Source organism: Lolium rigidum, unplaced genomic scaffold, assembly GCF_022539505.1.
Source record: "Lolium rigidum isolate FL_2022 unplaced genomic scaffold, APGP_CSIRO_Lrig_0.1 contig_27846_1, whole genome shotgun sequence".
In the NCBI taxonomy this organism is placed as follows: Eukaryota; Viridiplantae; Streptophyta; class Magnoliopsida; order Poales; family Poaceae; genus Lolium; species Lolium rigidum.
Window position 1 is genome coordinate 127,847 of NW_025900080.1, and position 25,829 is coordinate 153,675.

A 25,829-nucleotide genomic window follows, 5' to 3' on the forward strand; every position below is an offset into this window, starting at 1 on the left:
ACACAGTAGGGGGGCGCGCCTGGCTCCTTGGCCGCGCCGCCCACACGTGTGGGGCCACCAGGGCTCCCCTCTGGTGCCTCTCCGGTGTTCTGGAAGCTTTGTGGAATTATAAGATGCTGGGCGTTGATTTCGTCCAATTCCGAGAATATTTCCTTACTAGGATTTCTGAAACCAAAAACAGCAGAAAACAGGAACTGGCACTTCGGCATCTTGTCAATAGGTTAGTTCCGGAAAATGCATAAATATGACATAAAGTGTGTATAAAACATGTAGGTATTGTCATAAAAAAAGCATGGAACATAAGAAATTATAGATACGTTTGAGACGTATCAAGCATCCCCAAGCTTAGTTCCTACTCGCCCTCGAGTAGGTAAACGATAACAAGGATAATTTCTTAAGTGACATGCTACTTACATAATCTTGATCATACTATTGTAGAGCATATGAGATGAATGCAGCGATTCAAAGCAATGGTAAAGATGATGATTAAACAACTGAATCATATAGCAAAGACTTTTCATCAATAGGACTTGCATAAGAGTTACTCATAAAGCAATAGATTCAAAGTAGAAGGTATTGAAGCAACACAAAGGATGATTAAGTTTCAGCAATTGCTTTCAACTTGTAACATATATATCTCATGGATAGTTGTCAACATAAAGCAATATAACAAGTGCAATAGGTAAATATGTAAGAATCAATGCACACAGTTGACACAAGTGTTTGCTTCTAAGATAGAAAGAAGTAGGTAAACTGACTCAACATAAAGTAATAGAATGACCCTTCGCAGAGGGAAGCATGGATTACTATTTTTGTGCTAGAGCTTTTTATTTTGAAAACATAGAAACAATTTTGTCAACGGTAGTAATAAATCATATGTGTTATGTATAAGACATCCTATAAGTTGCAAGCCTCATGCATAGAATAATAATAGTGCTCGCACCTTGTTCTAATTAGCTTGGATTAACACGGATTATCATTGCATAGCATATGTTTCAACCAAGTGTCACAAAGGGGTACCTCTATGCCGCCTGTACAGAGGTCTAAGGAGAAAGTTCGCATTGGATTTCTCGCTTTTGATTATTCTGAACTTAGACATCCATACCGGGACAACATAGACAACAGATAATGGACTCCTCTTTAATGCGTAAACATTTAACAACAGATAAAATTCTCATAAGAGATTGAGGATTTGTGTCCAAACTGAAACTTCCACCATGATTCATGGTTTTAGTTAGCGGCCCAATGTTCTTCTCTAACAATATGCATACTCAAACCATTTGATCATGAAAATCGCCTTACTTCAGACAAGACGAACATGCATAGCAACTCACATGATATTCAACAAAGGTAAAAGTTGATGGCGTCCCCGAAACATGGTTACCGCTCAACAAGCAACTTATTAAGAAATAAGATACATAAGTACATATTCTTCAGCACAATAGTTTTTAAGGCTATTTTCCCATGAGCTATGTATTGTAAAGGCAAAGAATAGAATTTTAAAGGTAGCACTCAAGTAATGTACTTTGGAATGGCAGAGAAATACCATGTGGTAGGTAGGTATGGTGGACACAAATGGCATAGTTTTTGGCTCAAGGATTTGGATGCACGAGAAGAATCCCTCTCAATACAAGGCTAGGCTAGCAAGGTTGTTTGAAGCAAACTCAAGTATAAAATGGTGCAGCAAGACTCACATATGAACATATTGTAAGTATTATAAGACTTTACATCGTCTCCTTGTTGTTCAAACACCTTAATCAGAAAATATCTAGACTCTAGAGACCAATCATGCAAACCAAATTTTAACAAGCTCTATGTAGTTCTTCATTAATAGGTGCAAAGTATATGATGCAAGAGCTTAAACATGATCTATATGAGCACAACAATTGCCAAGTATCAAATTATTCAAGACATTATACCAATTACCACATGCAGCATTTTCTGTTTCCAACCATATAACAATGAACGAAGCAGTTTCAACCTTCACCATGAACATTAAGAGTAAAGCTAAGAACACATGTGTTCATACGCAACAGCGAAGCGTGTCTCTCTCCCACACAAGCATGAATTTATTCAAACAAAACAAAAACAAACATACGCTCCAAGTAAAGTACATAAGATGTGACCGAATAAAAATATAGTTTCAATAGAAGAAACCTGATAAGTTGATGAAGAAGGGGATGCCTTGGGCATCCCCAAGCTTAGACGCTTGAGTCTTCTTGAAATATGCAGGGATGAACCACCGAGGCATCCCCAAGCTTAGACTTTTCACTCTTCTTGATCATATATCATCCTCCTCTCTTGACCCTTGAAAACTTCTGCCACACCAAACTCGAAACAACTCATTAGAGGGTTAGTGCATAATCAAAATTTCACATGTTCAGAGGTGACACAATCATTCTTAACACTTCTGGACATTGCCCAAAGCTACTGGAAGTCAATGGAACAAAGAAATCCATCCAACACAGCAAAACAGGCAATGCGAAATAAAAGGTAGAATCTGTCAAAACAGAATAGTCCGTAAATACGAATTTTTTAGAGGCACTGGACTTGCTCAGCCGAAAATTCTCAAATTGAATGAAAGTTGCGTACATATCTGAGGATCACGCACGTAAATTGGCAGATTTTTCTGAGTTACCTACAGAGAACCCTGCCCAAATTCGGTACAGCAAGAAATCTGTTTCTGCGCAGTAATCCAAATCTAGTATCAACCCTACTATCAAAGACTTTACTTGGCACAACAATGAAATAAAATAAAGATAAGAAGAGGTTGCTACAGTAGTAACAACTTCAAGACTCAAATATAAAACAAAAGTATTGTAGCAAAATAAAAAAACATGGGTTATCTCCCAAGAAGTGCTTTCTTTATAGCCATTAAGATGGGCTCAGCAGTTTTAATGATGCACTCCCAAGAAATAAGAGTTGAAGAAAAAGAGAGCATCAAGAAGCAAATTCAAAACAAATTTAAGCCTAACCCACTTCCTATGAAAAGGAATCTTGTAAATAAACAAGTCATGTAGGCATAACGCAACAAGCATAGGAAAACTAGACAAGCGCAACTTCAAGATTTTCAGGATATAGAGAGGTGTTTTAGTAACATGAAAACTTCTACAACCATATTTTCCTCTCTCATAATGATTTTCAGTAGCATCATGAACAAACTCAACAATATAACTATCAAATGAAACATTCTTATCATGAGTCTCATGCATAAAATTATTACTACTCCCAACATAAGCATAATCAATTTTATTAGTTGTAGTGGGAGCAAATTCAACAAAGTAGCTATCATTATTATTCTCATCATCAAATATAGGAGGTATAGTATCATCATAATAAACTTTATCCTCCATAGTAGGCGGCACCAGAAGACCACTATCATTATAATCATCATATATGGGAGGCATATCATAATCAACATAAACTTTCTCCTCAATACCCGGAGGGCTAAAGAGATCATTTTCATCAAAACCGACCTCCCCAAGCTTAGAATTTTCTATATCATTATCAACAATGGTGTTCAAAGCATTCATACTAATATTACTACTAGCATGCAAATAAGGTTCCATAGGTTTTTTAATTTTCGCATTAAACCATTCATGTCTTGACTCAGAAATAGTTTAAAAAGCTCACGAGATGTTTTCCATTATGCCTTACTAGTGTTTAACAAGAAACAAAAAGATGCAATTGCAGGATCTAAAGGAAATAGCTTCGAGCACACACACAACGGCAACAGAAAAGTACTTAGTTACCTGGGACCGGAGTATGAGTGCCTTTTACCTTTCCTCCCCGGCAACGGCGCCAGAAAAGTGCTTGATGTCTACGCACGCTTCTATTCCTGTAGACAGTGTTGGGCCTCCTAGAGCAGAGGTTTGTAGAACAGCAGCAAGTTTCCCTTAAGTGGATCACCCAAGGTTTATCGAACTCAGGGAGGAAGAGGTCAAAGATAGCCCTCTCAAGCAACCCTGCAATCACGATACACGAAGTTTCTTGTGTCCCCTACACACCTAATACAATTGTCAGATGTATAGGTGCACTAGTTCGGCGAAGAGATAGTGAAATACAAGTAGTATGGATGTATATGAGCAGTAGTAACGGCGCCAGAAAATAGCTTGCTGGCGTGCAGTTGATGGTAGTAATATTGCAGGAAGTAAAGATGCAGTAAAACAGTAAACAAGCGATGATTGCAGTATTTGGAAACAAGGCCTAGGGATCATACTTTCACTAGTGGACACTCTCAACATTGCAATCATAATGGAATATAAATAAGAACTTCACTATGCTATTCCGAATTACTCTCTGGCAAGATAACGAACTCTAATTCATCATGTAGGCAAACCTTAAAGATGTATTCCCAAGTACTAATGAACACCCCACGCTGTCACTTTGAGCATTCATAGGAGGTACTAACACACCACAATTTCATAGAGACATCCAACTCAAATCATAACCCAGTGAACAAGTATTCTGTGAAATATAGCCTAAGAGACCCACACGGTGCACACACTCGTCACCTTTACACACGTGGGACAAGGAGTCTCCGGAGATCACATAAGTAAAATCCACTTGAATAGCATAACGACATCTAGATTACAAAGCTCATCATATGGATCTCAATCATGTAAGGCAGCTCATGAGATCATTGTATTGAAGTACATGAGAGAGAGATTAACCACATAGCTACCGGTACAGCCCTTAGCCTCGATGGAGAACTACTCCCTCCTCATGGGAGACAACAGCGGTGATGAAGATGGCGGTGGTGTTGATGGAGAAGCCTTCCGGGGCACTTCCCCGTCCCGGCGGCGTGCCGGAACAGAGACTCCTGTCCCCCAGATCTTGGCTTCGCGATGGCGGCGGCTCTGGAAGGTTTCTCGTACCGTGGCTTTTCCGTATCAAAGATTTAGGTCAGGGAGCTTCTTATAGGCGAACGCCTGGCTCCTTGGCCGCGCCGCCCACACGTGTGGGGCCACCAGGGCTCCCCTCTGGTGCCTCTCCGGTGTTCTGGAAGCTTCGTGGAATTATAAGATGTTGGGCGTTGATTTCGTCCAATTCCGAGAATATTTCCTTACTAGGATTTCTGAAACAAAAAACAACAGAAAATAGGAACTGGCACTTCGGCATCTTGTCAATAGGTTAGTTCCGAAAAATGCATAAATATGACATAAAGTGTGTATAAAACATGTAGGTATTGTCATAAAACAAGCATGGAACATAAGAAATTATAGATACGTTTGAGACGTATCACATACTAAGGATGAACACTTTATTATCTTGATATTTAGTGAGAGGGATCATCTTATAATTCTACTGTCGCGATCTAAGCAAAATAAGATGCATAAAAGGATTAACATCACATGCAATTCATATGTGATATGATATGCCCCCTTTGTCTTTGCGCCTTTGATCTTCATCTCCCAAGCATGGACATGATCTCCATCATCAACGGGCATGATCTCCATCATCGTCGGTGTAGCGTCAAGGTCAATGGCGCCGTCTTCATGGTTGTTCCTCCATGTAGTAACTATTACAACTTCTTTGAAATACTACTCAACATGAAATTTAAAGACAACCATAAGGCTCCTGCCGGTTGCCACAATACAATAATGATCATCTCATACATATTCATCATCACATCATGGCCATATCACATCACCAAACCCTGCAAAAACAAGTTAGACGGTTCTAATTTGGTTTGCATATTTTACGTGGTTTAGGGTTTTCGAGTAAGATCCAATCTACCTACGAACATGAACCACAACAGTGATACTAGTGTTGTCAATAGAAAGAGTAAATTGGATCTTCACTATGGTGGGAGAGACAGACACCCGCAAAGCCACTTATGCAATACAAGTTGCATGTCGAGCGTGGAGCAAATCTCATGAACGCGGTCATGTAAAGTTAGCCCGAGCCGCTTCATCCCACCATGCCGCAAGATGCAAAGTACACGAACTAAAGACAACAAAGCATCAACGCCCACAAAACAATTGTGTTCTACTCGTGCAACCAATCTATGCATAGACACGGCTCTGATACCACTGATGGGATTCGTAGCATAGAAAACAAAAAAATCCTACTGCAAGAACAAAAACCAAGCCAAGATGCAATCTAGAAGATGGTAGCAACGAGGGGATCACGAGACTAACCCTTGAAGATTTCCAAAGCCTACGAGATTAGATCTCGTTGTTGCAGAATATGATCACTTGCCGCTTTCAAAAGCGCGTAGAAGATCTTGACGGTGCCACAGTTGGGCAGCACCTCCGTACTCGGTCACACGTTCGGTGTTGATGAAGACGTCCTTCTCCCCGTTCCAGCGAGCAGTGGAAGTAGTAGATCCTCCTCGGAATCCCGGCAGCACGACGGCGTGGTGGCGGTGGTGGTGGAGATCTCCGGCAGGGTTTCGCCAAAGCGTATGCGGGAGAGGTGGAGGAGGAGAGGCGGCTAGGGTTTGGGGAGAGGGGGGCGCCGGCCACTAAGGGGTGCGGCCAAGGCTTTGGTGTAGCCGGCCCCCTCCCCTTGCTCCTCATTATATAGGTGGAACCCCCAAGAGTTTGAATCCAAGTCTTCGAATAAGACCCCAACTCAAAACTTGCCATAAGGACGAAACCTACCCAAGGTGGGACTCCCACCCCTTCCTTGGAGGGGGGGGGGTGGCCGGCCACCTATGGTGGAGTCCACCTGGGACTCCTCCACCCCTTGGTTGGCCGGCCATGGTAGGTGGAGTCCCTCCATCCATGGTGATTTCTTCCGGACTTTTCTAGAACCTTCTAGAACCTTCCATAAATGCACCAGATCATTTTCAAACTTAGAAAATGACTTCCTATATATGAATCTTATTCTCCGGACCATTCCGGAACTTCTCGTGATGTCCTGGATCCCATCTGAGACTCCGAACAAAACTTCGAACTGCATTCCATATTCCATATCTACTTAAACGACATCAAATCTTAAGTGTGTCACCCTATGGTTCGTGAACTATGCAGACATGGTTAAGACTTCTCTCCGACCAATAACCAATAGCGGGATCTGGAGATCCATAATGGCTCCCACATATTCAACGATGACTTAGTGATCGATTGAACCATTTACATACGATACCGATTCCTTTTGTCACGCGATATTTTACTTGTCCGAGGTTTGATTATCGGTATCTCTATACCTCGTTCAACCTCGTCTCCGACAAGTACTCTTTACTCGTACCGTGGTATGTCATCTCTTATGAACCATTCATATGCTTGCAAGCTAATTAGACGACATTCCACCGAGAGGGCCCAGAGTATATCTATCCGTCATCGGGATGGACAATATCCCACTCTTGATCCATATGCCTCATCACATACTTTCCGAATACTTAATCCCACATTTATAACCACCCATTTACGCAGTGGAGTATGATGTAATCAAAGTACCCTTCCGGCATAAGTGGTTTACATGATCTCATGATCAAAGGACTAAGTAACTATGTATCGAAAGATTATAGCAAATGAACTTAATGACGTGATCTTATGCTACGTTTAATTGGGTGTGTCCATTACATCATTCATCAATGACATAACCTTGTTATTAATAACGTCCAATGTTCATGATCATGAAACTATGATCATCTATTAATCAACAAGCTAGTTATACAAGAGGCTTACTAGGAACTCCTTGTTGTTTACATAACACACATGTATCAATGTTTCGGTTAATACAATTATAGCATGGTATGCAAACATTTATCATAAACATAAAAATATATAATAACCACTTTGTTATTGCCTCTTGGGCATATCTCCAACAGAAGTAACATACTGACACCTCCAACCTACCAGGGATCAAATCCCAGGTTTGACACTTTTGTCTCTCATTAAAGGCAAACTAATCGGAGACAACTTGGTGGCTTTGTCTATCTCAAAACCCGCCGAATCATTTTCTTCGACTTAGTCTCTCAGAGGTGGTCATAGGTAGGGTGTGCGTCCGTTCAAAGGGGTGAGTGTGTATGTAATCGGGAGCTGCCTTGCAACAACTGCAATAAAAATGATTGTGTGCTTCAGTTTGATGTAGAACATCGATGACCTGTGGTGTCTTCGTCAATATCAAAACTCGTCGGATTAGTTTTTTGGACTGAGTCTATTTGGAGGTGCTCACAGAGATAGCGTATGCATGCTTTCAAAGGGGTGATTATATACACATATCTGTGAGTGTTTGCGTCTGTTGTAAATGTTATGTCATAGTTATATGCTATATACTCGGCTCCTTGAAACCTTAAAACAACTTTAATAAAAATGGTTGTGTGCATCACTTTGATGGAGGTTTGAACTACGTTTTCGAAAAGATGTTGCCACCTAAGATGCATCCCGTTCTAGAATTATTCTTAATAGTGTCCTTCAACCTGATTTGTCTTTTTTTTTTTCTACAATTAGTGCCAAAAAATACATAACTCAAACTCAACAATATTCTTTACATCCCGCCTCTCATCACCAGATTATGGTTATCCCCTCAAATGGTCACACGACCTTTCCCATTCATACTGTATCTCGGTATGTTTTCTTTTCATCCGGCCAAACAAAAAATGGGCTCATACAGCCCACAGAGTGAGATTACTCCAACATTTTACTTCAAGTTTCTAGAAACTATAGTGGGTGGCCATGCACCATCGACTATGTGATATTGCCTTCGACATACTCACATCAACTTGTACAAGGCCACCATATTGTATTTATGACATATATTTATTTTTTATAAGAGCCTACAGTCCGAGAAACATAGAAAATTGAATCAAGCATCACCCACCACACCTAACACCATCTTTAACATTTAGAGTAGCATGTTCTCGCTATAATCCTTCAACAGTATATAGCACACACATCACATCCACACCTATCTATTAGTACATGTCCGTCACTCCACTCAACGGTACTTATGTTGCCCAAAAGTTGCTACACATTGAGAAAGAGCTAGCAAGCCCTATGTTCATACATTGTAGTTGCCTGCATGCATGTGTGTATACATGTGTGTGATTGCGAAACTTCTCCTGGTTGTCCAATTTTAATAAGATCTACATTTTCTCCAATTTTGATCCTGACACCAGGTAATACAGTAGCAACTAACTGCAGACGCCTCGACGGCTCGACTGATGGATACTGATGTTTTGTTTACTTTTTTGCCAAGAAAAGTTAATAACCCAACCGGTCTGTTGACTTTTCTTACAGAGACTTCAAAGAAATTAAGTCTAAAATTAGCAAATGTGTGACCCACAATAAGGTGAGGGATTGCTAGCTTGTCGATCGGTAGCACTTCAAACGTCATTACATTTTGGTGATATGTTTTGTTAAATTACTCCTGAACGAATGACAGGCTTTGGATTCAGCCCAGAGGATAACATAGGAAAGATTGGCTTTCCAGCTGTGCAAGCGGTTCCATCGTTCTCGTCTTCGTTTCCACGTCTCTTCCCTCACAATCATCCGCTGCGATGCCTCATCCCATGCGCAATAGACCAGGTATATATTTTATGTGTCATTAATGATCCGGTTATAACGTAATGTTCTTACATACATCTTGCTGGATTAAATTAAGATCTAGTAGAATTTTGCATCTTTTTGTTGCTTAATGTCCATCATTTTGTTTGGATAAAATAACGTGAAAGCTATAGATATGCTTATCATAAGTAAAATCATCATTGAAGCATCTTGCTCAGTCGATATATTTTTGTTATGCTGCTACCAGGACCCTTATTTCAGGATGGCACGTGATGCCGCTGCAAGAATCGGTTATCATAAGCCATCGCTGATTGAATCAAGATTTTTCCCTGCTCTTCAGGTACATTTTATTTAATTTTGAGTAACACGCTGTTGACTGCCAAAACCCACCGGCGGGCAGCGGCCTTGTCAACACCGTAGAGCCGGGAAGAGCCTAGAGCTGCGGCTGGCTGAGACCCCTCCGAGCGACGGCCCGCAATGCTCTTCTGGTCACACGCGGCGATGCGAAGTGCAAGGGCGTGCCACCTGACCTATACCTGGCCGGGAAGGTGATGGGGATGCCTCGCTTAGTTTCTGCAGGGCATACATGTAAACATTAAATACGAGCCTCGATCGGCTCTCAGGTTATCCTGTGAATTGGCTCAAAGAGCCGATCCACCCATGATTCGTACGGGGTGCACGAATACTTGGTGGTCCTGCTTGATCAAGATAAAGCTAATGAGATCTACGACGATTTAGGGTTTTCACCGCATAATCGGATCATCCTACTCCAGGTTGGGCCTCGCGGCCACGCACGGTGCTCGTAAGCCGATCCTAAACAAGGCCTAAAAACCAACATGGAGTTGATCCTCGGAACATCCTGTTTAGGACTTGCGAACGCCACCCTACGTGCCACTGGATCCTCCCCCCCTTTGTAAGGCCTAACTATTGCAGATATTAAACTAATCCTTGTAGAACAAGGAGCAATCGTAACGGATCAGATCTACTAAATAACGATCAAGCGGGGTGCCGCCCCCACACCTGAGATAGGCGTGAGGGCGGCTAGATATGCAAGGGTTGCACTACGTAAGCATGCTTAAACGAAGAACAATGCTAACCCTAACACATCTATGATAACTATGTTGCTCGCCATCAAAAGCGCTTCAGTACGAGCAACGCATGAACAACGTGGGGCTTGTGCTGCCTAGATCGCAAGATGCGATCTAGGCAACATGTCGCTTACCTGATAGAAACCCTCGAGACGAAGGAGTTGGCGATGCGCCGAGATTGGTTTGTTTTGGGGTTGAACGTGAGTTGTTGTTTATTCCATAAACCCTAGGTACATATTTATAGTCCAGGGGACTTTCTAATGTGGGCGTGCACCAAACCGTGCACGAGTAAGATTCTACTTTCTAAACTAAGATGCGATCTAATATTTTACAGATACAAGGGCAATTAAACCCAACTTGGTATAACGGGCCGATTCACGTAATCCTCCATGTATATTTCTTTAAGCCCATCTTGATTACGGCCCACCTCTGACTCGGTTAAATTCTGGTGATAACACATGCCCCCCTGGTTTTGGAATTGGTAATTCCGAAATCACTCTGCTTTCCTTCGTCGGGTCATGTCGTGGCAGAACCGTCGCAGTATCCGTCACCATGATGACTTGCCTTCTCAATTTCTCCGCGTGACTTGGCAGTCTTTTCTCTTTCTTTCAAGCACCACTCCCTCGGAAACTGCTGTGGCATTGAATTTCCACCATATCCCCTTTTATTTAACCGCTATGAACAGTTCTGCTCTGCATCTCCCTCGCATTAGCAGTCCAAAAGTCCTCCTGCGCCATCATGTCTTCTTCCTCCTCTGCCTCATCGGATCCTTCCAGCCAGTCCTCCATGTCCCGTGAGCCGACGCCGGAGCACAACCCGGCGGCGGTCCATGCGGCCAACACCCGTCGCGCCATTGCGGCCGGGGAGGAGTCAGACCATGACTTCTCCATCTGGTCCGAGGACGACCAGTCCTCGACGGACGGGGAGAGCGACCTCCGTTTCCTCGCCGACGGGGAATCGGAGGAGGAGAGCGATGACGATCGCTTCTCCTGGGACGACTTCACCTCCTCCGAGGGGGTGGAGGAGGAGGAAGAAGAGGAGGAGGACGACGACGACGACGACTCCCTCGAGGGCTACCCGCCAGCGAAGCGCCTCCGCATGTGGTGGGACGACGATAGCAGCGACGACGAAGACGGGGATGAAGCCCCCGTGGAGGGCTACGGGAGTAGCGACGAGGAGCCCATCGGCAGCAGTGCCGATGAGAGCTCTGAGGATGACGATGAGGGCAGTGACGGCCCGTAGATAGGACCTCTAGCATAGGGTCAGTAGTAGTAGATGGGGCAATGTATCCCCTAGTATTTCCTTCTGAGAGCAACCAGCTCTTTGATGTAAGAAATCCCGCCTATTAATGAAGAACTTTTTCCCTAATTCGATTTTGCTGATTTCCTTTTGAGCTTAATTTAGCCGATCCTCTCTTATGCTGACCCTGCCGATCCGTCCCCTTCGCCAATGCGCAATGAGCCGATAGCAACGCATCGGTCCTTTGACATTCACCCTTCCATCCTTCAACTGATGATTCTCTTTCCGGTAGATACTGTGGGACTTCCAAGAGAGCCCTTAATTCTCCCACCAGTTTCAGAGATCCTCCTTAGCGAGCGCTCATCATTTTGTGAAGAAGGTTGCAACAGAGATCAGCCGATGGTATCCCCATCGGCTCTTTAAACAGAGTACCCACTAGGCCTGCTGCCCCCCGAGCCTTACTCGAGGCGAGAATGTCAGAGAAAATGCGCCACAGCCGATCCTTTTTCTTATTCTGACAGCCGATAATCTTCCGTTTCAGCTGAACTAGCCCCACAGATTGGAAATCCTGGATTTGGTGGATGCTTGATAAACATCGCACAACTAGAGTCGATGGCTATGCATCGGCTGTTTCTTGATTCTGAAGTCGATGCCTGCTGCATCGGCTGTGCTCGAAAATTTTCGAATTTTCATATATTTTTTTTTTGTTTTTACGGCCGACCTGTGCATCGGCCCCCATATTCCAATACCCATCACCAGAAGATGAGATGCTTCCGTTGCCTATCCTCGTATTTTATCTACCTGGGTGCCCCCCGAGCCGATTCTGTCAAGAGAATTGATGGTATCGGCTCTGTTGGATAACACGTTGAACCCGGGCGAGAATGGTGGGTGAGGATAATTTTGGCCGATTGCTGGAATCGGCCTCCACGTTGCTTGCTCGGTGAAGGTTTTGTAAGTTCCCTTCATAAATTTTTGGGGCCGATCACAAGGATCAGCCTTGCCCGATTTTCTCATTGGTTTGATCTTGCTATTCGGTTAGGCTGGATAAAACCAACCCAACCTCTGACTTGATGCGCTTGCTGTCGTCCATCTTGAGTGCACCGTAGAGTCGTGGAGCACTAAGCTCTGTCGGCAAGACGAGTACCATGTTTGTGCCAGCCGATGTTTCATCATCGGCTTTCCTTTGTTTGGGGCGCCACTCCATTTTCCGTGGACGACCCTCTTCATCCAGGGTTCGCTGAACCTTTGCAGCCAGATCAGGTCGTGCCTTCCTTAGCGTATGCAGGTATAACCTTTCGGCTTCCTCCAGGCCGCGCAATCGCTGAACCCTGCGCTTTTGGGAACGGCTGAGTCCGTCAGGGCACCACCTTGGCCGGTGGTACCTGTCTTCTTCTACTTCTCCCTCGTCTTCTGAATCCTCAAGATCTGCCCAACGAGGTGACTCAGCGCGTTTGCTTTGTGGCGGGAGAGGCCCTAGGCGCTCGAACACAGACACGTTGGCTGCCTCCTTCTTCTTCTTGTTGCATTATGGGCAATTGCCGATTGTGGGCAATCGGCTCATTCCTGAATCCCAGCAGTGTCTGAAGAAGGGGCAGTCCCAGTGCCTGGCGTTGTCATCTTGCTCCCTTGATTTTTCCGTGGCACGGCGTTCGTGCTCCTCCTCATCGTGATCATGCCGACGATATCTTCTGGCTTCTCTAGCCAGACGATCTCCTTCACCATCATAGTTGGTCCGACGGCGTTGGTCATACTGACTCACATATTTGTTGAGGAGGTGATCGAGAGGGGTCGCCGATATCTTATATTCTTCACCTCTCCCTCCGTGACGTAGCGCTTGCCATCATGACGGAGCCGATCGCGTGGAGCGGCCTCCTCTGTATCCTTGCTATGAGAGCAGCTGCCCTCATCTCCATCTCTGCCAGAGTGGTTCCCAGGTCCTACCATGTTGATGCTGAACGAGGGACCTGGTTGGCAACCCTTAGGGTAGGTGACTTCCACCATGTTAACGGCGGGGAAGGGTTGGGTGTCGACCTTCATGGCGTACTGGTTGAAAATTAGCCGCCCCTTCTCTATCGCCGCTTGGATGTGCTGACGCCACACCCTGCGGTCGTTGGTGGCATGGGAGAGCGAGTTGTGGAATTTGCGGTATGGCTTTCCGTTTAGCTCTTTCGCCGTGGGGAACTTGAGACCTTCGGGAATCGTCAACCTGTTTCTCCTTGAGCAGGAGTTCGAAGATTTGTTCAGTCTTGGTCACGTCAAAATCAAATCCCCGGGCGGCCCCGGTGGCTTTACCCATTTGTAGGACAGGGGGTTCCTCCCCGAGTCCACTCAGCCACTGCTACTTCTTGGTCTCCCGCAGGCACTTCATCTTCCTCTGTATCGACCATGACTACTGCACGCTTGAACTTGTCTTGGTACAGGTCCGGGTGGCGCTGTTCATATGCTGATAATTTCTGAACCATGTGCGCCAGCGAGGGATAGTCTGCTTGGGAGGCCATGTCCTTGAGCTGTGTTGCAAGGCCTGCTATCGCCAACTCGATCGCTTCCTTTTCAGTTATACGAACCGAATAACATCGGTTCCTAAGATTCCTGAAGCGCTGGATGTACTCGTCACCGTTTCCCCGCGCTTCGACGTAGTTGTGCTAGATCGGCAATGCCGGACTCGGAAGCTTCGAATGGTATTGCATATGGAACTGTTCTTCCAATTGCTTCCAAGACTCGGATGGAGTTTGCCGGCAAAGAGGTGTACCATCCAAAAGCCGATCCCGTGAGGGACCGTGAAAAGAGCCTCACGCGTAGCTGATCCGACACCGAAGCCGGTCCTAGTTGAGCCAAATATCGGCCGACGTGCTCGATGGAGCTGGAGCCATCCGATCCACCGAATTTGGAGAAGTCGGGAGCCGATATTTAGGTGGCAGCGGGATCATCTCGTAATCGTCGGGGTACGGCTTGGAATAGCCGATCGCCCTTCTTTTCGGCACCATGCCGAACTGGTCTCTCGGCATGGTACCGACCTGATCCGCTGTGTCTGGCCGTAGGAGTTGCACTCGAAGATTCGCCGGGGTGGCGTACTTAGCCAGCCATGTTTGCTTTTCCAGCTCTGAGCCAACTGCAGGAGCTGGGCTCGGGAGTTTCGTCGGTGTGGCGTACTTAGTTAGCCACGTCTGCTTCTCAAGCTCTGTTGCTGACGTTCCTCCCGTCTTCGCCGGAGTCCCCGATGTTGTGGCCTGGTTTGTGAGTGCCCGATCACCACAATCCGGCACATACGTGCACGCATATCCTTGAGGGATCTCCTTAGGCGCCTCGATCAAGAACCGGTAGTCACTAGGGTCACCACCAATCTTGTAGACGAGGAATGCCGGTGTAGTCGGCACTTCAGCAGGTGCTGCCAACGCATATGGCAGCGGTGGACGGGACTGGAATGGCAACTCTCCTTGATGAGTCCCGAGAGCTGGTCCTGACGGCGAGTACTGGTGGCTCATGTGATCTGCTGGATTACGCGCAGAGCGACACGCTCCAACACGTTGACCAAGTTTTCAGAGTGGCGATGTAGCGAGTGAGCCACCAAGTAGTTGATCTCCTGCCGCAGTCCCCTGGTGCGTTCCTCCGACGGGGCAGAGAGGTCTATCCCATCGAGTGCACCTTGCGGTGAGAATCCCTTCCATCCGATGCCATGGGAACGGGTTCTCCGAAAAGAGCCGATGAGGTCGGCTTCGAGGGTGGCCTTGATCTCGTTGTATTGCTTCTTGAGCTCGTCGGGCAGCTCCTCGCAGGTGACCGGCGTGCCGTCCGCCATCTCGGATGTAGATGGCGATGTGGTTGATGTAGACGTTTGTCCCACCGGGCGTGCTGCGAATGTGTTGACTGCCAAAACCCACCGGCGGGCAGCGGCCTTGTCAACACCGTAGAGCCGGGAAGAGCCTAGAGCTGCGGCTGGCTGAGACCCCTCCGAGCGACGGCCCGCAATGCTCTTCTGGTCACACGCGGCGATGCGAAGTGCAAGGGCGTGCCACCTGACCTATACCTGGCCAGGAAGGTGATGGGGATGCCTCGCTTAGTTTCCTGCGGGGCATACATGTAAACGTTAAATACGAGCCTCGATCGGCTCTCGGGTTATCCCGTGAATCGGCTCAAAGAGCCGATCCACCCATGATTCGTACGGGGTGCACGAATACTTGGTGGTCCTGCTTGATCAAGATAAAGCTAATGAGATCTACGACGATTTAGGGTTTTCACCGCATAATCGGATCATCCTACTCCAGGTTGGGCCTCGCGGCCACGCACGGTGCTCGTAAGCCGATCCTAAACAAGGCCTAAAAACCAACATGGAGTTGATCCTCGGAACATCCTGTTTAGGACTTGCGAACGCCACCCTACGTGCCACTCGGATCCTCCCCCTTTGTAAGGTCTAACTATTGCGGATATTAAACTAATCCTTGTAGAACAAGGAGCAATCGTAACGGATCAGATCTACTAAATAACGATCAAGCGGGGTGCCGCCCCACACCTGAGATAGGCGTGAGGGCGGCTAGATATGCAAGGGTTGCACTACGTAAGCATGCTTAAACGAAGAACAATGCTAACCCTAACACATCTATGATAACTACGTTGCTCGCCATCAAAAGCGCTTCAAGTACGAGCAACGCATGAACAACGTGGGGCTTGTGCTGCCTAGATCGCAAGATGCGATCTAGGCAGCATGTCGCTACCCGATAGAAACCCTCGAGACGAAGGAGTTGGCGATGCGCCGAGATTGGTTTGTTTTGGGGTTGAACGTGAGTTGTTGTTTATTCCATAAACCCTAGGTACATATTTATAGTCCAGGGGACTTTCTAATGTGGGCGTGCACCAAACCGTGCACGAGTAAGATTCTACTTTCTAAACTAAGATGCGATCTAATATTTTACAGATACAAGGGCAATTAAACCCAACTTGGTATAACGGGCCGATTCACGTAATCCTCCATGTATATTTCTTTAAGCCCATCTTGATTACGGCCCACCTCTGACTCGGTTAAATTCTGGTGATAACACACGCAAAGATAAAAAAAACTATATATCTACGGGTGTTGTGTAGAAGTTCAGAAGTGGCCATTATGATTTAGTTAGGTTATGCATACGGATCTTTCTTGCAAAAACACGTTTATGCATGGGGCTAGGCAGAATGCTAATCTCATTTTTCAATTTGTTGATGATATGAAATTAGTTAGACATGACAACACAATTTTTGAATTTAGAGTTTAACACTATTGATGGGGTCCATGTGTTAAGTCTTCTGTTTAGTGTCCTTCTATGTCTACTTTGAATTTCCTTTGTTACTTTGTGTTAATGATGGCTAGCAGAGCTTCAAATATCCTGCTTGATGAGTTTCTTTCTTTCCCCTTTCCAGGGGGAAAACACGAAAATGTCAGCTAGTGATTCGAATTCTGCGATATATGTGACAGATATTCATGAAGAAATAAAGAATAAGGTTTGTCTTGGACATTGTTTTTCTGAGATTTATTTATTAAAAAAGCTTAGCCAACAAGCTGGATCACTTTCATTTTTCTTGTGTGAAATTGTTGTTGGTTTGGAGGCTCCTTGTCGTGTTGTCTCATGGGCTTAACCCTTACTCGCATCATTTTCCAGGTGAATAAATATGCTTTCTCAGGTGGCCAAGACTCCAAAGAGCTACATAGAAAACTTGGAGCTAACCTTGATGTAAGCCATAAAAAACTGAAGTTTGAGCCATGCATCTTGTTTTATTTAGTTACTGAAATACTAAACTCCATGATTGTTCATAATCTTGGGATCCTTGTATATTTTGTACTGAGTCAATTTTGGAAGACGAAAACCAAGCTGGTGAACCATAAATTCGTGTCTTCATGCGGGTGGATGTACCGATCAAGTATCTCAACTTCTTTCTTGAAGACGATGACGACCTCGAGGGCATAAAGAAGGTAACACATATACACTACTTATATATTTATTTCATACTTTTTCAATTTCTTCCATGAATTGTACATCATCTTTGATGCTCTGAGAGATTCATTCCACATGAACGAGGAGTACAAGGAAGGGAGGATGCTGACCAAAGAAGTGAAGGACCGCCTTGTCGATGTTCTATATGATATTGTTTCACGACACCAAAGAGTAAGAGCTCAAGTGACCGAAGAGATGGTTGATGCGTTCATGGCACCAAGGCCTCTTCCCAACATGTTTGGCTAGCTCAACCTCGATCATTTCAACTTTCAACGCACATACATGATACGTGTATATAATCTTGTATGACTCAATTGAGTTCTCAAGGTCCTGTCATGTTGAATTTATGTTTGGTGTAGTTTGATCGGCCAAGGATAGTCTCTGTATATACATTAATATAAAAATGAGTACTGAAGTTGTGACTCATTTAGAGCATTCTGACACTTTAACCGTTAGCATCGTACGGTCCTAATGGAAACATGTTTAGTTGCACAAACACTTAATCATCTCTAATCATGCATAATACTTGTCTATCCTAGATGTAGATTGCGTCTCTCCATCCACTAGCGTCTAGCGTGGAGTACCTACTGGCACAACTAACGCAAGTTCTGCAATTAAGATGGTGATTCAAGCATTTTTTCATGTCCGGCGTGAAAACTCTTTTCTGACATTATTGTTTGGACTTAGCGGCGACATTATTGAAGGTGTCATCTCATCGTTGATCTGCTGGCCTCCATTGGTTTCCTTGGCAACTAGGATGAAAATACTTGTTCTTGTCTTTAGTTGGACGCGGCGACATTGACGTAAGGTCATGTTTCCCAACTTAAAAGATGTTGTTGAAGAAGGCGCCTTAGTCATAAGTCTAAGTTATTCATATCTTGGTTGGATAGTTAGGAGGGTAGTGGCACTCCTAGCCCAGTAGGGATCGAGCCCCAGGTTTGACACTTTTATGTCTTATTAAAGGTGAAATATTTTTCAGTGGGAGGCGACTTTCCTGTCAATAGCAAGGCGCATGTGGTGACTTAGTCGGAGTCTCTCGGAGGTGCCCACAGGAGTAGGGTGTGAGTGTGTGCATTCAAATGACTAAGTGTATGTACATATTTGTGAGCGTCTACGCCTGTTGTAACTGTTTTGCCATATTTTATCTATGTTATATACTCTTGTTCTTGATGAATTTGGCCTCGTTGCCTTGCAACAACTTTAATAAAACTGGTTGTGTGTATCACTTTAATGAAAACCCCAGATGTTTGAACTGCATTTTGGAAATGCTACCACCTAAGATGCATCTCCTTCTAGAATTATCCTTAACATTGTCCTTCGGCCTTAGTTATATATTTTTTGCTCCATTTACTGCCGAAAACAACAAATATTCTTTACATTTCCCCCATGTACTCTATCCAAGAAAGTTTTGTTGGACGGAGGAGACCATTCGTAGCCTTGCCTTAATCTGCCAGATCATTGTTACCCCCTCACATGGTCACACAACCTTTACCATTCATACTGTATCTCGGTGTGGTTTAAATTGGCTCATTTCGTCCAGGGACTGACATTATTCCAATAATTTTGCGTCAAGTTTCCAGAAACTATAGTGGATGGCCATGCACCATCGACTATGTGATATTGCCCTGGATATACTCACATCAACTTGTACAATTCCCCCATATTGTATTTATGACGTATATTTAATTTTTATAAGAGCCTACTGTCCGAGAAACACAGAAAAAAATTGAATCAAGTATCACCCACCACACCTAACACCATCTTTAACATTTAGAGTAGCATGTTCTCGCTATGGTCCTTCAGCAGTATATAGCGCACACATATATATCACATCCACACCTATCTATTAGTACATGTAAGTCACTCCACACTATGATATGTGTGTTGTCCAAAAGTCAGTACACAATAGATATAGGTTTAACAAGTGTTAGATGGTGTGCAGAGAGACCAAAGGATGGATTTGTTTCACGTAGGATGGCCACATAATTTGTCGGAATTGTAGGCATTGGGAAAGAGCTAGAAAGCGTTCTGTTCCGACATTGTAGCTGCCTGCCTGCATGCTTGTATGTATGTGTGTGAGTGATTAGTCAAAGTTCTCACAGCTGCCCAAACGGTTTATTTCATACTTTTGTCAGTTTTCTTCATGAATTGTACATCATCTTTGATGCTCTGAGATTCATTCCACACGAACCAGGAGTACAAGGAAGGGAGGATGCTGACCAAAGAAGTGAAGGATCGCCTTGTCGATGTTCTATATGAGATTGTTTCACGACACCAAAGAGTGCGAGCTCAAATGACCAAGGAGATAGTTGATGCGTTCATGGCACCAAGGCCTCTTCCCAACATGTTTGGTTAGCTCAACCTCGATCATTTCAACTTTCAACACACATACGTGATACATGTACATAATCTTGTATGCCTCAATTGAGTCGTCAAGGTCCTGTCATGTTGAATTTCTGTTTGGTGTAGTTTGACCGGCCAAGCATAGTCCATGTCTCTACATTAATATAAAAATGAGTACATAAAAGTTGTGACTGATTTAGAGCATTCTGACCCTTTAACCGTCAGCAGCGATCATACGGTCCTAATGGACACATGTTTACCTGCACAAACACTTATTCGTCTCTAATCACACATAATACTTGTCTATCCTAGATGTAGATTGCGTCTCTCCATCCGCTAGCGTCTAGCGTGGAGTACTTACTGGCATGACTATCGCAAGTTCTGCAATTAAGATGGTGGTTCAAGCATTTCTTCATATCCGACGTGAAAACTCTTTTTTGACATTATTGTTTGGACTCAGCAGCGACATTATTGAAGGTGTCATTTCATCGTTGATGTGCTGGCCTTCATTGGTTTCCTCGGCAACTAGGATGAAAATACTTGTCCTTGTCTTTAGTTGGATGCGGCGACATTGACGCAAGGTCATGTTTCCCAACTTAAAAGATGTTGTTGAAGAAGGCGTCTTAGTCGTAAGTGCTAATTCATTCATATCTTGATTTGAGAACCAACCTGTGGTTGGATAGTTAGGAGGATAGTGTCACTCCTAGCCCAGTAGGGATCGAGCCCCAGGTTTGACACTTTTGTGCCTTATAAAGGTGAAATATTTATCAGTGCGAGGCGACTTTCCCATCGATAACAAGACGCATGTGGTGACTTCGTCAGAGTCTCTCGGAGGTGGACATAGGGGGTAGGGTGTGAGTGCGTGCGTGCATTCAAAAGGCTAAGTGTATGTACATATTTGTCAGCTTCTACTTCTGTTGTAAATATTTTGCCGTATTTTATCTATGTTACATACTCTTCTTCTTGATGAATCTGACCTCGTTGCATTGCGACAACTTCAATAAAATTGGTTGTGTGTATCATTTTGATGGAAACCCTAGATGTTTGAACTACCTTTTGGAAATGCTGCCACCTAAGATGTGTCTCCTTCTAGAATTATCCTTAACATTGTTCTTTGGCCTTAGTTATCTTTTTTTTTTGCTCCATTTACTGCCGAAAACAACAAATATTATTTACATTACCCACATGTACTCTATCCAAGAGACCATCCTTCGCAGGCGTGCCTTAATCTGCCAGATTTTGGTTATCCTCTCACATGGTCACACAACCTTTACCATTTGTATTGTATCTCGGTGTGGTTTCCTTTTCATCCAGCCAAATTTTTTTTGGCTCATTTCACCATAACTAAAATTATTCCAACAATTTTGCCTCAAATTTTTAGAACTGTAGTGGATGGCCATGCACCATCGACTATATGATATTTCCTTGGATATACTCACATCAACTTGTACAAGGCCACCATATTGTATTTATGACGTATATTTAATCTTTATGAGTGCATATATTCCGAGAAACATAGAAAATTGAATCAAGCATCACCCACCACACCTAACACCATCTTTAACATTTATAGTAGCATGTTCTCGCTATGATCCTTCAGCACTATATACGCACACATATCACATCCACACCTATCTGTTAGTACATGTAGCTCACTCCACACCACGATATGTGTGTTGTCGAAACGTCACTATACAATAGATATAGGTTGAGCAAGTGTTAGATGATATGCACATAAACAAAATGATGGATTTGTTCCATGTAGGACGGCACACATAATTTGTTGGAATTGTAGGCATTGGGAAAGAGCTAGCAAGCCATACGTTCAGACATTGTAGCTGCCTGCATGCATGCTTGTATGTATGTGTGTGATTGATTACTTAAGGTTCTCCCAGTAGCCCAGACCATTCATCAGCAGCTAGGTCCAATAATGCAATCCGCATTATCCTGTCATACACATCAACTTCCTGGATAATATCGCGGAACTTCGCTGCAGAAACATGAGTATATCAACACCTTGGCTTTAGTCCTGAAGACCTATTGTGTAGTACTGGATGCCCATAGCCTTGTAAAGGTAGCTTTAGAAATGAAATAATGAGGTGTATAAAGTAATTTTTCAGTTGTGGACATATGATCTTCCATTGTGGATATATATAAATGATGTTCTTGTCTAGATTAGAGGTAGGCCAAGTCAACTGAAAGGCACCCAAATTCAACAAATACCAGTCGGATCCAGCCGCCCGCGTGAGATCCAAGGGTCAAACGACACGCCGGCGCCGCCGCCTCGTGCCGCCCGTCAGTCCGTCAGTCCGCCGCTGTCCCTCTCCGTCCCCTACCTAGGAGAGGAGTACCTATGTAGCCGCACGCGCCTGCGAGACTCTTGTGCCCACCTAGACTGTGATACTTCACTAGTCCACCGAGGCCGTCCGTGCGCTTGCTGTCGCGGCGTTCCTCGCCTTGTCCGTCCACTCCTCCGGCCAAATGGCGGCGCTCCGCTCGCCGCTGCCCCTCCTCTTGCAACGCCCTGCCGCAGCCGCCCCGCCGCTCCGACGCCGACCTTTGCTCCTCGCTTCCTGCGCGCGGCCCCGCCGCACGCCCCACTTCGTGCCCCGGTGCTCCGCCGGCGCCGCCCCTCCGCCCCCCTCCACGGTCAGTCCCTCGGTCTGTCGCCCCACCTCATTTCCTGCCCACGTCGTTGGATTTTTCGAGCGAGCTGCGAGCCGGTAGAATTATAGCGGATGTCCGTCCGTCCGGCGCGCTTGTCTGCAAATCGCTAGGCTCAGGCTGCCGCTAGCCTGGAGGCATGAATTCGACGTTCTTGGATTCAGAGTGGCCATGGCAGGCATCTCATTACGTTGAACCAAACACGCCCTTAAGGGCATCTCCAACAAGGCGCAATATTTCGTAGAGCGGACCACCCGCTGAAAAGGTGTCCGCAGCGAAAGCGCTAATTTACAGCGCCACGAACATATTTTAATAGAAGATAGTCCAAATAGAAGATTAAAAAACATTGAAAATACAATTAAAATAGATAAACGACTAGTCTACTCGTCGTCGGAGGTGGTCTTAGTCCAGACGTCGTCCCAGCGAGCGTCATCATCAGCCCAAGTTGTGTTTGGGTTGACTAGCTCGCGGTCGGCAATGTCCCAACGGCGGCGCCTATCTGCCCTTCGCTACGCCCTGAGGTCGGCGAAGATGGCCACCGTGTTGTTGATGTTGCTGGGGAACTGCGCACTCCACTGACGCATCAGGTCCTCGTCGCGCTCGGCGATGATGATCCGGCGCTGCGCCTGGCGCGAGGAACTCCGCCTCCGCCTCCGCCAGGGACCCGACGCCCGGGAAGTTGAGGTCGCGCCGCGGCCGCCGGAGTCGCCACACAACCCCGTCGTAAGCGCGCGCCGCCAGCTCCGGCGAGTCGTAGGTGCCGAGGGTGAGGTGGAAACCGCCGGCGCGAAGCTCCGCGTAGAACCTACCGTTGGGACGCGCTCGGACGCCGCGAAAACCGAACGACCCGTGGCGGCACGGTGGCATCCCGGCGATGAAGGAGCGGCGGCGGCGCGCGTGGAAGAGTGGCGGCGACGCGTGGCGCGACGAAGCGGCGAGGCGTGGCGAGACGAAGCGGCGAGTAGAAGTTTCCGTGACGGTTTGTTGCGCGCTCACGCGGTGCTTTATAGCACGCGCGAAGCGATGCGTCAACTTTGCCGCTCGGAATAGCGCGATAGCGCGCGGGGGAAAATACGATTTGGCGCATTCGCTAGAGGAGCGGGTTCACGCGCGGTAAAAAGCGGTTCGCGCCTCTGCTGAAGATGCTCTTAGAGAAGTACTAGAATTCAGCCTCAAAAATTACTTAAAAAGGGAAAGCTTTCACTGGATGTCGGTTGGGGCCTTTGGTGCCTTGCCGTTGTCAGATTGTTGCGTCCAAGTGCTACTCATTGTTCGTCCCAGGTGAGATAGATAGAAGATGGACCCCTTTGCTGTTTAAGAATTTTATTTTCTGATAGCAAATACATGTCGGAGTTGTCGAGTGGCGGGAAGTCTTTCAGTGCTGTGCTGCAGTCAAACAATAGTTTTACAAAGTAGGAATGCTTTATGGCAAGGAGCACTACGTTGATGTATTGAGTTTGCCTCCTTCGTGTAACTTGATTTGCCTTTAACTCTTACAAATCTGCCTCGCAGCTAGAGAGCTCACCTCGCGGAAAGTGCTCGCCTAAGTCGCCTTTGCTTGAGATTCTCTATTGCCCGGTGGAACTGAATTGATTGTGCATGAATGGAAGGCGGTTCCAGATATCTGGAGGACAGCAGCACAAAAGTACTCTGACCGCATAGCTTTGGTTGATCATTATCACGACCCTCCTTCCGAATTGACTTATAAGCAGGTATTTATTTTGAACTGATCTAACACAATTTCTCTGAAAATATCAACACGAAGTAGCCATCCTCTGGGGGCTATATGCTGTCTCTCTTGTTACTGAAGAACTACTTTGACAGCTAGTGCAGTAGATAGCAAGTGTACATCGAAACACAAATTCTTTGCATGGTTAATATTACATGATCGCATCAATACAAAAGATATGCTCAGGCGAAGACATTGGAATGTCACTTCTGATCACAATTGTGTGCTCTGTCATAATCATTACCTGGAAGATTGGTCACATCTATTTTTTGAATGCACCTTTAGCGTTAGATTTTGGACATATTTGTAAATTAATTTGGCACAAGGTTCTGGACCTGAGATGTTAAAGAACACCAAGAGAAGATTCAAAGGCCCATGTTTTACTGAGATCATTATGTTGGCATGTTGGAATATATGGAAGCAGAGAAATAACACGATTTTTAAAGGAATACCGTTGACTTTCAGGAATTGGAGAGCTGGGTTTGTTCTTCTTAAGTATAGGGTGAAAAGTTGTATTGTTCCCATTTTGTCATCATGGATTGACAATTTGTTGTAAATAATAGGTTAGTTTTTCTTTATTTTTTGTGCTTCTTTTTGTACATAAGACTTTTGTGAGTTTGAAATAAAAGACTGTGGGGATCGCCCCTGCAGTAATTAGCTTCAAAAAAAAAACTGCTAGATTTTTGTTATCCTCTCACATGGTCACACAACCTTTACCATTCGTATTGTATCTCGATGTGGTTTCCTTTTCATCCAGCCAATAAAAAATTGGCTCATTTTGCCCACGGACAGGGACGGAGCTAGCAGGGGGCTGGCTGGGGCCATGGCCCCCCTCATGGTGGAAATTTTTGTGAAACCCCCTTGCTAATATGCTTATTTTACCTGTAATTTCATCTAAATTTAGCTATATGGCCCCCTCCAAGAAATTTTACATGTAGTTAGCCCCCCTTATGTCACTTTCCTGGCTCCGTCCCTGCCCACGGACTGAAGTTACTCCAACAATTTTACTTCAAGTTTCCAAAAAACTATAGTGGGTGGCCATGCACCATCGACTATGTGATATTGCCTTGGATATACTCACATCAACTTGTACAAGGCCACCATATTGTATTTATAACGTATATTTAATCTTTATAAGAGCATACGCTCCGAGAAACATAGAAAATTGAATCAAGCATCACCCACCACACCTAACACCATCTTTAACATTTATAGTAGCATGTTCTCGCTATGATTTTTCAGCAGTATATAGCACCCACATATCACATCCACACCTATCTATTAGTACTTGTACGTCACTCCACTTCACGATACGTGTGTTGTCCAATCATCACTACACAATAGATAT

The 25,829-nt window shown here is 45.1% G+C and overlaps 1 protein-coding gene across 1 annotated transcript in view; it reads left to right on the forward strand.

Annotated features, from left to right (window-relative positions):
* The window catches only part of LOC124680756 (tryptophan--tRNA ligase, cytoplasmic-like), a 54,668-nt gene extending 36,677 nt beyond the window's left edge, over window positions 1-17,991 (forward strand). The window contains exons 2-9 of the mRNA XM_047215807.1: window positions 9,036-9,070; window positions 9,192-9,253; window positions 9,337-9,479; window positions 9,706-9,798; window positions 17,174-17,254; window positions 17,413-17,483; window positions 17,654-17,723; window positions 17,830-17,991. Coding sequence (XP_047071763.1) covers window positions 9,036-9,070; window positions 9,192-9,253; window positions 9,337-9,479; window positions 9,706-9,798; window positions 17,174-17,254; window positions 17,413-17,483; window positions 17,654-17,723; window positions 17,830-17,991 — 717 coding nt within the window. The remainder of the gene's footprint in view (window positions 1-9,035; window positions 9,071-9,191; window positions 9,254-9,336; window positions 9,480-9,705; window positions 9,799-17,173; window positions 17,255-17,412; window positions 17,484-17,653; window positions 17,724-17,829) is intronic.
* The last annotated feature ends 7,838 nt before the right edge of the window (window positions 17,992-25,829 follow it).